The sequence below is a fragment of the Limulus polyphemus genome, unplaced genomic scaffold, assembly GCF_000517525.1.
Source record: "Limulus polyphemus unplaced genomic scaffold, Limulus_polyphemus-2.1.2 Scaffold692, whole genome shotgun sequence".
Taxonomy (NCBI): Eukaryota; Metazoa; Arthropoda; class Merostomata; order Xiphosura; family Limulidae; genus Limulus; species Limulus polyphemus.
In genome coordinates, this window is record NW_013666302.1 from 384,547 (window position 1) to 397,581 (window position 13,035).

The 13,035-nt window shown below is 34.4% G+C and overlaps 1 protein-coding gene across 2 annotated transcripts in view; it reads right to left on the minus strand.

The window, feature by feature from the left end:
• The window catches only part of LOC111085888, a 13,155-nt gene extending 5,954 nt beyond the window's left edge, over positions 1-7,201 (minus strand). For both annotated transcript variants that reach the window (XM_022386590.1, XM_022386591.1), the window contains exons 1-2: positions 6,923-7,201; positions 3,037-3,135 (exon numbers count right to left, since the gene is read on the minus strand). In XM_022386590.1, coding sequence (XP_022242298.1) covers positions 3,037-3,135; positions 6,923-7,147 — 324 coding nt within the window. In that variant the 5' untranslated portion in view covers positions 7,148-7,201. The remainder of the gene's footprint in view (positions 1-3,036; positions 3,136-6,922) is intronic.
• Positions 7,202-13,035: the final 5,834 nt, after the last annotated feature.

Sequence of the window (13,035 nt, forward strand, 5' to 3'; positions counted from 1 at the left end):
AGTGTATTTTCACGTATAAACTTTTCAATAAATTTTATAAAACTTGCACGTAAAAAAAAAAAAAAAATTCCAGTGAAAAATTTTAAAAAATGTTCAATACATCGATAGTTGTTTACTGCACCTAGAAACTACTCAATACATTTTGTATAACTGGCGTATATTAAATAAATAAATAAATAAATAAAATTAACCTTTCAAAATTGGGGGCGCATTATATTCGGGCTGGTGTAATATATATGAAGTATTTTACTCGTAAATTGAACACGAACAATTGATACATGGAATAGAAAAAAAACAACATTCATTCAGGATTACACTCAGAATGGAAACGGTTCTACTAAAGAAAGACATCTTTAGTGAGGTCGATCCTTCTAGCGAAAATGAGTCTGAGATAAAAAAAAAAATAAAAAAATATTCCACTGATGATGCTCTTAGTGATAACGGTTATGAGGAAAATAATAGCTCTGATAAACAACGTGTCTTTCAAGATAGGAAATGCAATGCAAAAGCAACCAATGGAGACAAATAAAGGAGTTCATACAAAAGACAGCCCCTGGTTTGACATACATTCGCAGGTCCTAGCTGATGATATCAGAATAAAAGCAAGAATATAAACTGACAAGCCTGTACCTAAGTGAAATACACTAGGCGAAGCTAAATAGTTACTATACAAATAAACAAAACTTTTAATTGGTATTATAATACGCTTAGAGAAGAACATTTAAAAGAGATGAACATTCTATCAATAGCTTCAAAATGACCCATTCATAAATGCGTTATACAAACGAAACGAAAATTAACAGATAAAGATTAATATAAAGTTTGATTAAAGAAAATGCAAGAAGAAAAAAATTTGTTAAGTTGTTTATTAGAAATAAAAGTTAAGAAATAAATAGAATTAGTCTATTCTTAGTGATGAATGATTCTTAAAAACTACTAGTGTGTGTATGCCGTTAGTAAGTAAGTGTTGGAGCAAGCGTGTGTGTGTATGCCGTTAGTAAGTAAGTGTTGGAGCAAGCGTGTGTGTGCGTCAACAATCCCAGGATCGAGATTGATGCCTTTTGGCGTTACAGTATTTGATAGTGCTATATAGTGAGCTCATTGAACATAACCCTTTATTCTCCTGAAGAAGAATAGTGAACTATTCTAAAGCGCTCGAGTTTTGGGTCTCGTTTAAAAACCATTACAACTTTTGTAGGTGATCCTGTGTGCTAACTTCTTAATCAGAATAATTTTAAATAGTTAGATTTGTTGACACAGTACAATGTGCGTTGCTTTTTTTTAATAACTGTAGTTTTTTAAAGTCTTGCTCAAAATGTTTGTTTCTCCTCAATGTAATATGAAAAGTAAATGTTTATAGCTTTGGAGTTAAGAGTTTTAGCAGTTCTAATTTTGACGGAAAAAGAATGGCACAAACATGATGCGAGTTTGTGTACGTGATCCTCAAAATATGAACTAAAACATTGAAAAAAAGGAAATGTTACCTATTTCTAGTTTCCTTGAAAACTTCAAAATATGAACTAAAACATTGAAAAAAAGGAAATGTTACCTATTTCTAGTTTCATTGAAAACTTCAAAATATGCTTTGGAGTTAGCTAAAATATTTATGAAGGTTCTTGAGCTTCTCTCCTCTATAAAAACCACTAAACTAACGTGACTTGGAGGTACCTTACTCATTCACGTTGCTGGGGAAGATAACAGAATGTTCAAACAATCCACGAAAGTTTCTGTTCCAACAAATGTAAAAGACGATCTCATTGGCGTGCAACCAGCCAATCTATGAAACTGATTATTACAGTTGAAGAAATATAGTTGAAGATGAAAGTCTAATAAATCCAAGATGCTTTATATGCTGATAGGCGTGAAATGTCTTCACTCAAAAGTTTATATTTTATATCCATGGTCGCCTATGCTGGCCATAATGTCGTCATTGGAAGGTGTGCGAATAGAAAGGAACCCTAATGAATTCTCTCAAGTATTACTGAGTCTATGATGCAATATGACGAGAGGGGAACGTTAGGCTTGTGTCTCTGGTATACCTTATAGATATGGGATAATGGCGCGTTTAAAGTCATTTATACGTATCTGTTTTTTGCTCATTATATTCCAAGAGTTTCTTATTTAGCTGTTTTTTCGTTCGTTTAGTTAGGTTCGAAGTTATTCTTTGACACACTGCTTTCTAGTATCTCGTATAAGTTACATTTGTAATGGTGTCAACTTAAAAGAACTATAGTATTTCCTTGATCAAAGTGACTAGATTGAGTAAAATAATGCCGGGTATGTTGTAATTTTACTCAGTCACATGTATAAGAGCTATATACAACTTAACTTGTACGTTTCTTTTTTGGAGCAAAGCTACATTAGGTTATCTGCTGTGTCCCCCGCAGAGAATCGAGCCCCGGTTTTTAGTATTGTACGTCGATGTTCCATCGGGGGGACACAGTGATTGAAAGATAACTCGGACAGATAGAAAAGAACGACTGGCGGGTAGATAGAGAGAACGAAATGCAGACAGATTTGATAGAGATCCTGAGATAAACGTGAATATGAATGACAAATAGAACACAATTTGCAAGGGGGAAAAGAGAGAACATTTAGACAAGCAGATTTATAAATCGAGAGCGACAGGTAAATGGAGGAAGATGTGCAGATAGATTGATAGGAAGAAAGAACGATAGACACGTATTAGATATACAAAGAACGTCAGGGAAACTTAATGACATAAAGTTTGTTTCTTTGTTGAATTTTGCGCAAAGCTACATGAGGGCTGTCTGTGCTAGCCGTCCCTAATTCTGAAGTAATATAGTAGATGGAAGGCAGCTAGTCAACATCACGCACAGACAACGTTTGGGGATATTCTTTACTAACGACTAGTAGGATTGACAGTCACATTATAACGCCCCCACTGTTGGTAAGGGCGAGAACGTTCAGTGACGGGATTTGAACCTGAGAGTCGTGTGCCCAAACCATTAGGCTAAGACAGAGGAAAAGAACGACAAACTCACAGAAAATTAATATCAAGTCTTCTTTACTTACTTGTAATACAAAGCTTGAAATCTTCTTCCTGCACTCTTCTATGTTGACGGCTGTCGACTGAACCTTCAGTGTCAGATAATAACGTGTGACTTCTTTTTCCTGTAAAAAAAAAAAAAAAAAATGTAATTCTGTTCATTGAACGTCCTTTTGCTATATAGGCCACATGTTTTTTTTTATATCCTTTCTGTTCAAAACTTCTGAAGCTTCATTTTTATTCTATAAAGAAGTACGATCAATCCTGATTGGTATTGGTTATCTCATCCTCGGATTGCAGAGCATGTCTCTCATACTACCCGTTTTTCTTTACTTGCCGTACATTACAATGCCCTTCGCATAATGTTCTATGAATGGTGATATAGTAAATGACAGTTCGAAAGAAGTGGTGTCGTGAATAGAGATGGTGCTCTTACAATAAAAAAATATACTTTGTAATGTACAACTGCAATATTACAATCTGTAACAATCGCATGGGTCTGAAAAATTATCGATGTTTTAAAGAGATGCTATTCTCAGTACCATTAACTGTACTTCTCGCGGGAAGTGAGGCACAAACCAGTGGAAATAGGTTCAAACCATGATACTATTGGTACCAGTGAGGCACAAACCAGTGGAAATAGGTTCAAACCATGATACTATTGGTACCAGTGAGGCACAAACCAGTGGAAATAGGTTCAAACCATGATACTTTACTAACCCCACCTCACCTTGCAGTCAGGTGATAATGAAATAAAACTTTAAAAGTTGTCGTGAAACTTAAAACCACGTATTTGATACAAACAAAAACTTGCGTGATTCCTGTTTTCATGTGATGATTTTCTGTTGCTTACGTTTCTACGGTCAAGGTAGAGAAAAGCCGATATTTAATGGCTGTGACGAGTGTTAAAACCGTGATTGTACAGACCTTGCAGCCCTTAACTGTCAGGGAATCAACCGGTGTATGTACAGACCTTGCGGTCCTTAACTGTTAGGGAAGTTTTGAGTGTAAAGTTTTGTTTCTCAACACTTTTCTAAGTTACGTAAGCAAAGGATTGATTATGTTTCGGTGGTCAGGTCAGTATTCCGCTTTGGCATGCCGCTTATTTTTCGGTTCCTTGTGCAATTGAATATGAATTGGTGAACTGATTCGTTTTGAACACTCATAATATCGGTGTTGCAACCAAAAGCTGTCCCATCTTGAAGTCTTTGAACTCTTTTTTTGTGACATCTTGGTTCTATCTTCGGTAGCAGGAACCTTTGTAAACGTTACTAAGTAGCAGGCCATCTAAGAGGCTCGGAGAGACCCTGGCCACTTCTATCTAGAATGATGACACATGAAAACAAAGTAAGACATGGATATTTTTAATTTAACATATATTTGTTAACATTTAATAAATGTTTTTCTAGCCTTTTTCTGTGTGTAAAAACAAGTCACGAGACTTAACAAATGCAAAAAATATCAAGTGTTTAAACTTGAGGCCCGAGCCAAATGGCCCTCCTGTCCCCCCCCCCCTCTAATTGAACCAACTGAGTAGTTCAGTAAAGGAGTTAGTGGAGTGAATAGAAATAATTTTCTGAACATCCCCGGTTTCCTTTGACTCTGAATTCTTCCCGAGTTCGGAGTAAAATGATTTAAACCGAAATCACTAAGTTCAGTCAGCATAAGATTCACTTGTAAGTTAAGCGAGTGCAGGTCCATCAGTAGCTAAGAGTAGGCAGTCTAATAGGTGTGGTAAAATAGTGAATAGAACTACATGTATGTTCATGTAACTGTTTGACCTGAAATACTTTTTTTGGATTTATGGTAAAAACCCAATATTCACAATTGAATAAAAACAACAACAACAGGGTATTAACAACAAAACTAACGTACTTATTGGCTGTCAGATGTCTTGGTGCTTACTAGCTTACGGGAAAACAAATAATCCTAAATTACCAACTTGAGTTGGAGATCAATGGCCTTACAGACGGTTTCAGCGTAGTGAAAGGAACATATCAAGATTCAAAGATGTAAAGCTAACAATAGAAGAAGGGTTAGACAATTAACCCTAGAAATCAGATTCTTACATTTAAAATCACATGTTAGTGGGTAAAAACAACAACCCAAACTTATCTGTTACATTTATAAAAATCATTAGAAAGTAAGGATATTAGAGGAATATTAAAAAAATAAACTTACCTTTTTTAAAAACAAGGTCAACGAACTAGACTTGTATTCTTCGTAATAAAGTTAATGCGCACGAGAACTCTCGTTTATTAAAATTATAAAATTAAATAAAGAACCAATATTCTTAGACAGAAGAGTAAAAAGAAATTAAGAACAAAAACTCCCCTAGTGGCACAGTGGGAAGCCTGCGGACTTTAAAAATCTGGGTTCGATACCCGTGATGACTACAAAACAAATATCCCATTGTGTAGCTTTGAGCTTAAATACAAATAAACAAACTTTGAATACACATGGTTGTATTCTAACTGATAAAAACCAATACACATCGCATGAAATTATGTTGATACAGACAAATAGTTGATACACTCTACATGAGATTATTTTGTTATAAACAAACGATTAGTGTGTCGATAGTTAAATACAGTTGTATTAACTGAAATCACGGGCCGTTAGATAGTTAAATACAGTTGTATTAACTGAAATCACGGGCTGTTAGATAGTTAAATACAGTTGCGTTAACTGAAGTCCATCCAGTTTTGGGGTAAAGACCTTTATTTACCAGTCACAACATAAAATACTTTAGGTGTTTGGATAACATATCGTCACAATTAATTATCCATTATTATTATTCAGCGGAACTCGCTGGTTATTTCTATTTATGAATTTTTATCCTTCACCAAAATGTTAATTTCAACAAAGGAAAGATGACGTAGAGGTCTAATTTATTCTTTGATTCGCCACTAGATAGGCATGCCTCTACGTCATCTTTTCGTCACTGAAATTCATAAATAATTTATTTTCTATTTATTTATTTATAGCCACCAACTTGACAACTAATGAAATTGAAATAATGTATTCTAATCATTATAAATAAGAGCGTAAGAACAATATATTGACAAATAATGGTGCTTGTATGTTTTAAGGCCTTCATTTTCACTGATTTTATCTTCGTTTTTAGTTTTAAAAAAATGTTAATTCTCAGTTTTCCAAAAACAAAAACAAACAGACTTTCAGTTGACTTAACTCTTTTTTTCAGTTTAGAGTGTCGTATTTCACGCAAAGCTACTCGACGGTTATCTGCGCTAGTTGTCCCTAATTGTCACTACCCACTGACAACTCTTGGGCTTCTGTTTATCAATGAAAGGTGGGGTGTACCGTTACTTTATAACGCCTCCACGGCTGAAAGGATGAGCGTGATCGGCGATGGGATTCAAACCCGCGACTCGGAGATTGCGTTTTCAATCTGGAACTGACTAGTTTTCTTATTTGACGTCAATAGGTAGACGGCGTGCTGGGGTTTCCTTAAGTTTGTGTATTCTAGAAAACAACGCACATCTTGTCTACGAGTTTAGCCCATCACCTCGTGACTGATATTCCAAACCATAAAACGGCAATTATCGGTAAATAATCGATTGGGTTCTGTTTCATGTCCAAAAATACGTTGATCAGGTAATTAGTTATAATCTACAAACAGTACTTAAAGAAAAACAACAACTTAACTTTGGTATATAAAAAGTTTCAGTTTAAATGTTCTAAGTTTGTTGAAATTCAACCGGCATGATTAATGGATACAAATGTTCACTAACTAGTATTATTACAACAACAGCATTGGTTGAAATTCAACCGGCATGATTAATGGATACAAATGTTCACCAACTAACCAATGCTGTTGTTGTAATAATACTGGGAAAACTAGTCAATTAATGAATAGAAAAACGAAACAAATATTTTTGGAAAACTTACTTCTTTTCTTCCTCTTAAAATGCTTGCTACTTCAATACCGTGGCATTCATCTAAGTTGTGGTGATTAAGTTTCAATTTTTCTATTTCTCTCACTGCAAACTTAAGTAGTGCGTCTAGTTTTCTTTGATCTATGTTTCGCACGTCATTGTGTTTGATCATATTCTGCTCATTAAAACTAGTCCACACCCTGCCGGCTAACATTACTACCAGAAAAGAAGTGAACATAATTTCGCACTCGGGGGCTTTCAGTTCACGCGCGGGCGCGTTAACGCTGTCTCGTATCGCGTGCGTCTGCTGATGTGAACTGGACGTCAACTTCTATAATATTATAACGTAATGTTATGACAAACAGTTCGCCATTAGGGGGCGCAGAAACATGCCTGTTACAATGCAGATGATACCGGAGTTGGATCTTTTCATTTCAAACTCGGGAATTCTTTATAATGATAAAAAGATTGGCATCTCCCATAAGACGAAAGTTCCATAACGTGTTTTAGTTTTTTTTCTGAAACATATGGGAACATTCAAAAGATTGAATAAATATCTTTGTCTAATTTCTCAATGATAATTGCAATGTCAAAATGACCCGTATTTCTTAGCATGTGTCGTGTATATTATTACAAAAATAGGACTTGAAAAGGGTCAGTACAATAGTTTTCATGTTATTTTTGCTTATTTTGGATATTATAAACAGACGTGAACTGTTCTACAACAATAGCTAAGACTTTGGTATTATAAACAGACGGGAAGTGTTCTACAACAATAGCTAAGACTTTGGTATTATAAACAGACGGGAAGTGTTCTACAACAATAGCTAAGACTTTGGTATTATAAACAGACGGGAACTGTTCTACAACAATAGCTAAGACTTTGGTATTATAAACAGACGGGAACTGTTCTACAACATAGCTAAGACTTTGGTATTATAAACAGACGGGAACTGTTCCACAACAGTAGCTAAGACTTTGGTATTATAAACAGACGGGAACTGTTCCACAACAGTAGCTAAGACTTTGGTATTATAAACAGACGGGAACTGTTCCACAACAGTAGCTAAGACTTTGGTATTATAAACAGACGGGAACTGTTCCACAACAGTAGCTAAGACTTTGGTATTATAAACAGACGGGAACTGTTCCACAACAGTAGCTAAGACTTTGGTATTATAAACAGACGGGAACTGTTCTACAACAATAGCTAAGGCGGGAACTGTTTTACAACAGTAACTAATAAGTGAATGTTTATTAAGGTAAGATACTATTATCCAGAAAATTTCACTATATTGAGTACCTTTAACATATTTCGCTCATGAAGTGCATTAAATTTGTTTCTTGTTAAGCACAAAGGAACACAATGGGCTGCTATCTGTGCTGTTTCTACTACGGTTATCGAAACCCGGTTTTTAGCATTATAAGGCTTCAAACTTACCGCTGAGCTACTGGGAGGTAGTGCGTTAAATATTCACTATACAAGTAAAATAGTACAATGTTTCCTTATTACTAAGTACGGCAGTGCTTGGTATGTAGGGATGGGCCGAGAAAAAAATGGCTGCCGCATCTAATCTATTACTCTGATGTTTACAAGTAACTACTAAAGTCAAGTTATAGCCTTATTTTAGTATCTAATTGCTATTATCGAGTGTTTCAGAGCTTGTGTAACAGTAATATTATTCTTTTCTTTATCACACGTATTTTTATGGGGGGGGGGGGAGGAAAACCACTACTTAGAAATATATGATTATAAACTGAACTCACTGCTATGTTTCATAAATAAATTTCATTTCTGGCCATTAGATAGCAGCAGAAACTGTTCTTATATGACGACAGTTTGTGACTTTTCATTGCAGAATAATATAAATTAACATTCGATGTATTTATGCAACTGACAGTGCTGTGTACATATGATTGACTCTGAGTTTTAAAACACCAGTTTCTTAATTATCAAAACAATACATTATATAGAAGTCTACTTTTTTTCAAATTTTCAGTAGGGCCAAGCCTGGAAGCTGTGTGTGGTATCAGCTTCATGGCTTGGGATTTGTATGATGTCCTCTCTATTAATCGACGTGACTCTAGCATGTGGTGGAGTCGATTGTAAGCACATGCAGTGAGTTGGTGTGTGGAAGGCTCGGGTTCTGAAATATCCCCTTAACGTCGCTCCAGCACGATAGATAGAGAAATTCAATATTCAAAAAGTCAAGCGAAACAAACTCAAAAGGAGGAATACGTTAAAAAAGAGCAAATACAAACCTGTGATAAATGACATCCAAATGAACAAAAACAAGTCCAAACAAAAATCAAATCAAGACACTGCACAAGTCAAGAGGATCCCTGGGGTACAGGCTATAATGTGGGATATAGAATGTGGCGTGGGTTTTGGAGGTGACTGAGGAAGTAGGACCCACATAGCGGTGGGGAGACACCGTCTATCAGTCTTAACCTCCGTTCACGAGTCTCGCATGAAGAAATTCAAAAAATATAAATAAAATAATCAAAATAAGTAGAGATTAGAAAAACGAAATAAGGTACTACCACTTGTGGATAAGCAAGATAAACTTACCCCCCGAGGTTGACATTCCAGCCCCTACTGTAGTAGTAGTAAAGCACTAATTATTAGCACAGTAGACAACAAAAACTAGTTTTTTTTACTTTTGGAGAGCAGTCACCTTCCCACAACTGTCTACATGCAGTGAAGGGTGATATAGAAGGGTGACGTTGTGGGCCTGAGCACCCACATCTCGCTCTCCTATTTTCTACTTCTTTTGATTATTTAATTTTTTTGAATTTCTTCACGTGGGACTGGCAAATGGAGGTTAAGACATTAAGACGGTGTATCACCACCGCTATGTGGGTCCTCTTTCCAAAAACAGTGAATTGTTAAAATAAATCAAACGTTCATTTATCAACCCACTTCTATGACATTTTTGAAAAAAAGGGAAACAAGTAATAAAAAAAATAAAAAAATATTAAATTAAGTATGATATAAGGATGGCAATGCCAAAAAATACAGAAACAAAACAGAATAATAATATTAAAAAACATTCAAAAATCCCTACGTAAATACTCTAAGTACTGAGTCAATCGTACAAGTTCGTGGTTCTTAGCCACTGTAAGATTGTATAGCACTATTCAGTTTAAATGTTTTTATTCAAACCTGAATTAATGGAATTGACAGGAACTCAACATTTAGTTGTGGATAAAAGTTTTATTCTTGGAAATATTTTGCTACTTATATAGTGATTTTTGTTTATGTATTTATCCCTACCTTGTTTTTGTACTTTTTTGTCATTGCCATCCCTACATCATACTGAAATAGCTGAAATGTAAAGCAGTTATTAAATAAAGCACTTTTATTAAAGTAGTGTAGGAAGGTGTACATAGCTGAGATGGAAAGCAGTTATTAAATAAAGCACTTTTATTAAAGTAGTGTAGGAAGGTGTACATAGCTGAGATGGAAAGCAGTTATTAAATAAAGCACTTTTATTAAAGTAGTGTAGGAAGGTGGACATAGCTGAGATGTAAAGCAGTTATTCTGAATCCTAGATTGGTACACGAGTATTGATAGATCGACGGGAGTTTGAAAAACTTGTCGCATAGAAAACCTTTGTTTGACAAACATTGTCATTTTGTGAGAAAAGAATTAATATTTTGTCAGTGATTTGAGAATTAATTACAAATCTTTGTTGTGTTTTGGTTTAAAGTCCTTTATAGATTAAATATTTATCATACTACTGTTAATATGTGTTGTTACCTATCGCCTGAATATTATGTTTCCATCCGTACTATTGTTACCTATCGCCTGAGTATTATGTTTCCATCCGTACTATTGTTACCTATCGCCTGAGTATTATGTTTCCATCCGTACTATTGTTACCTATCGCCTGAGTATTATGTTTCCATCCGTACTATTGTTACCTATCGCCTGAGTATTATGTTTCCATCCGCACCACTTTCACACCAGTAACTTGGCTGCTTAGCTCATTTCTTTGATTTGTGGCCCAATCTAGTAATCGTAATAGGCTGTTTTATAGTTAAACTTTCTTCGTTACTTTCTTTCACAATAATGAATTGTAACTTATTGCTACTTCATTTACTGATGGCATGATTACGTATGCTCACTCGCTTTGTGATTGGTCACTAAACTGGCATATTTCTTTATACGTGTTTCTAATCGATTGGTAGTTTATTAGATATACCTTCAAAACTAAATCTAGGAAAACCAAATTAATGCACAACTTTAAAAGTGTTTCACACTTTAATATTTCATCTTTGAACTTGATAAGAAAGATGTGATTTTTTTTCACATTTAATATATGTTTGGCAGTTTATGGCAATATCATGGACAAAGTTTTTTTTTTAGGATTTTTGACTTCATCCTAATAACACTGATATTATCAACAGTTTTATATGGAAAGCCATCTGTCGACAGAGGAATCCTACGAGCATAAAGACTGCATTTGTAGGCTGGGCGTGGTCGAGTGGTTAGCGTGCATTTTAATGTTTTCAAACTCTTTATTAACATGTTTATATGGGCTGGTGATTTTATAAGCTCAATAAATTAATATCTTAATCAAATCAATTTCAAAAAATCCTGGAATGAAGTTGTCTAAACTAGAATATTTTTATAAAGATTTTGAATACATTAAAATGTTTTTATACACAAATAATATAGCTGATAATATGACTCCAAATAATATAGCTGATAATATGACTCCAAATAATATAGCTGATAATATGATTCCAAATAATATAGCTGATAATATGACTCCAAATAATATAGCTGATAATTCGTTTTACTCAAATTAACACAAAGGTGGTTTCAACATTGTCTAATAACAGTAGCTGACTGATTTCCTAGTTAAAATATAGAAAACTCAGGTTACCACTTGATTCTTTAGAGCATGACTAGTAGATATGTTCGTTTAACTTAGTTGTTCTGACTGTTTAGGCGAGTTGTACCAATATTTGTGGCTTCACGTTATCTTACAAAGATGTTATTTTATCCATCTTGTATGTTTTATGTCAATAGTCAAGGATTGTTTTTGACAGTGGCCTTGATGACCGGAAGTTACATTCTCATCACTCGGGTCCCACTATAGCCTATCGGACGGACAAGTTGATGTATCGACATCAGTGTTACAAAATCACATTTCAGGGATCCACTAATAAGTTATAAATGAAAACAAAAATCAATAATGCCAGTACTATTTCGGATGAACTGCAGGCAAAGCAATATGTCTCGCAGAACTTAGTGACTTTCCCATCAGTTAGTTCATATATCATTTCCTTTTTTTTTCTTTACTTTGTGATTTAAGAGTTTAGTGTCATAAGATTATTATTGTTCAACAATAACCAAGACATTTCTCGTATAGGACACGTTTTCATCACAATCGATATCAGCGTTTTGTTAGTTCATGTAACAGAGAAAGTAGGCTGTTTGGATTCGTGATGAAAATCTGAAGTAAAAGCTATGGTAGCAGTCAGTAAAGTATTATTTTCGATCAATACCAAAAGGATCTCAAAAAAAAAAACGAAAAAAAAAAAGAAAATGACGTCAAAAATATTTATATTTAAATGATAAAAAGAAAGGTGATAACCAATCATATGGGATTCATGATTAAGATATTCGGTGTTAATGATAAAAAAAAAATCGATTTTTTTCATTTCTGTTTTTTTTTCAATACACACGTATACGTTAATGTTTGAAGTTTCTAAGTAAAACTATGTCAGGAATTGTAACTACAGAAAGCTCGGTGAAAACTATTGTATTTATTTTGGCTTAATACATGTTCATAGATTTTGTTTAGTTCGTAGAACAAAACAACATTTAGCCATCTGTTGTGTCCACCGCGAAAAACCAAACCTCGAAGTTTAGCTTTGTAAGTCCTTGAGCTTACCGATGTACCATCGGGGGATATGCTCATAGTTATATTTATTAATAAACATTGTGTGTAATCGATCTTCATATCTAATTATCTGTAGTTTCTTGGTCTATGTTGACCTTGTATTTTTGTCATAAGCTAAGGAACAAATGGTTAAATTTCTTTGGTGAGCTTATGGTATTCCGAGATACATTTAACCCCAACTAAGCTAATAAAACTGTAAAACAGGAGG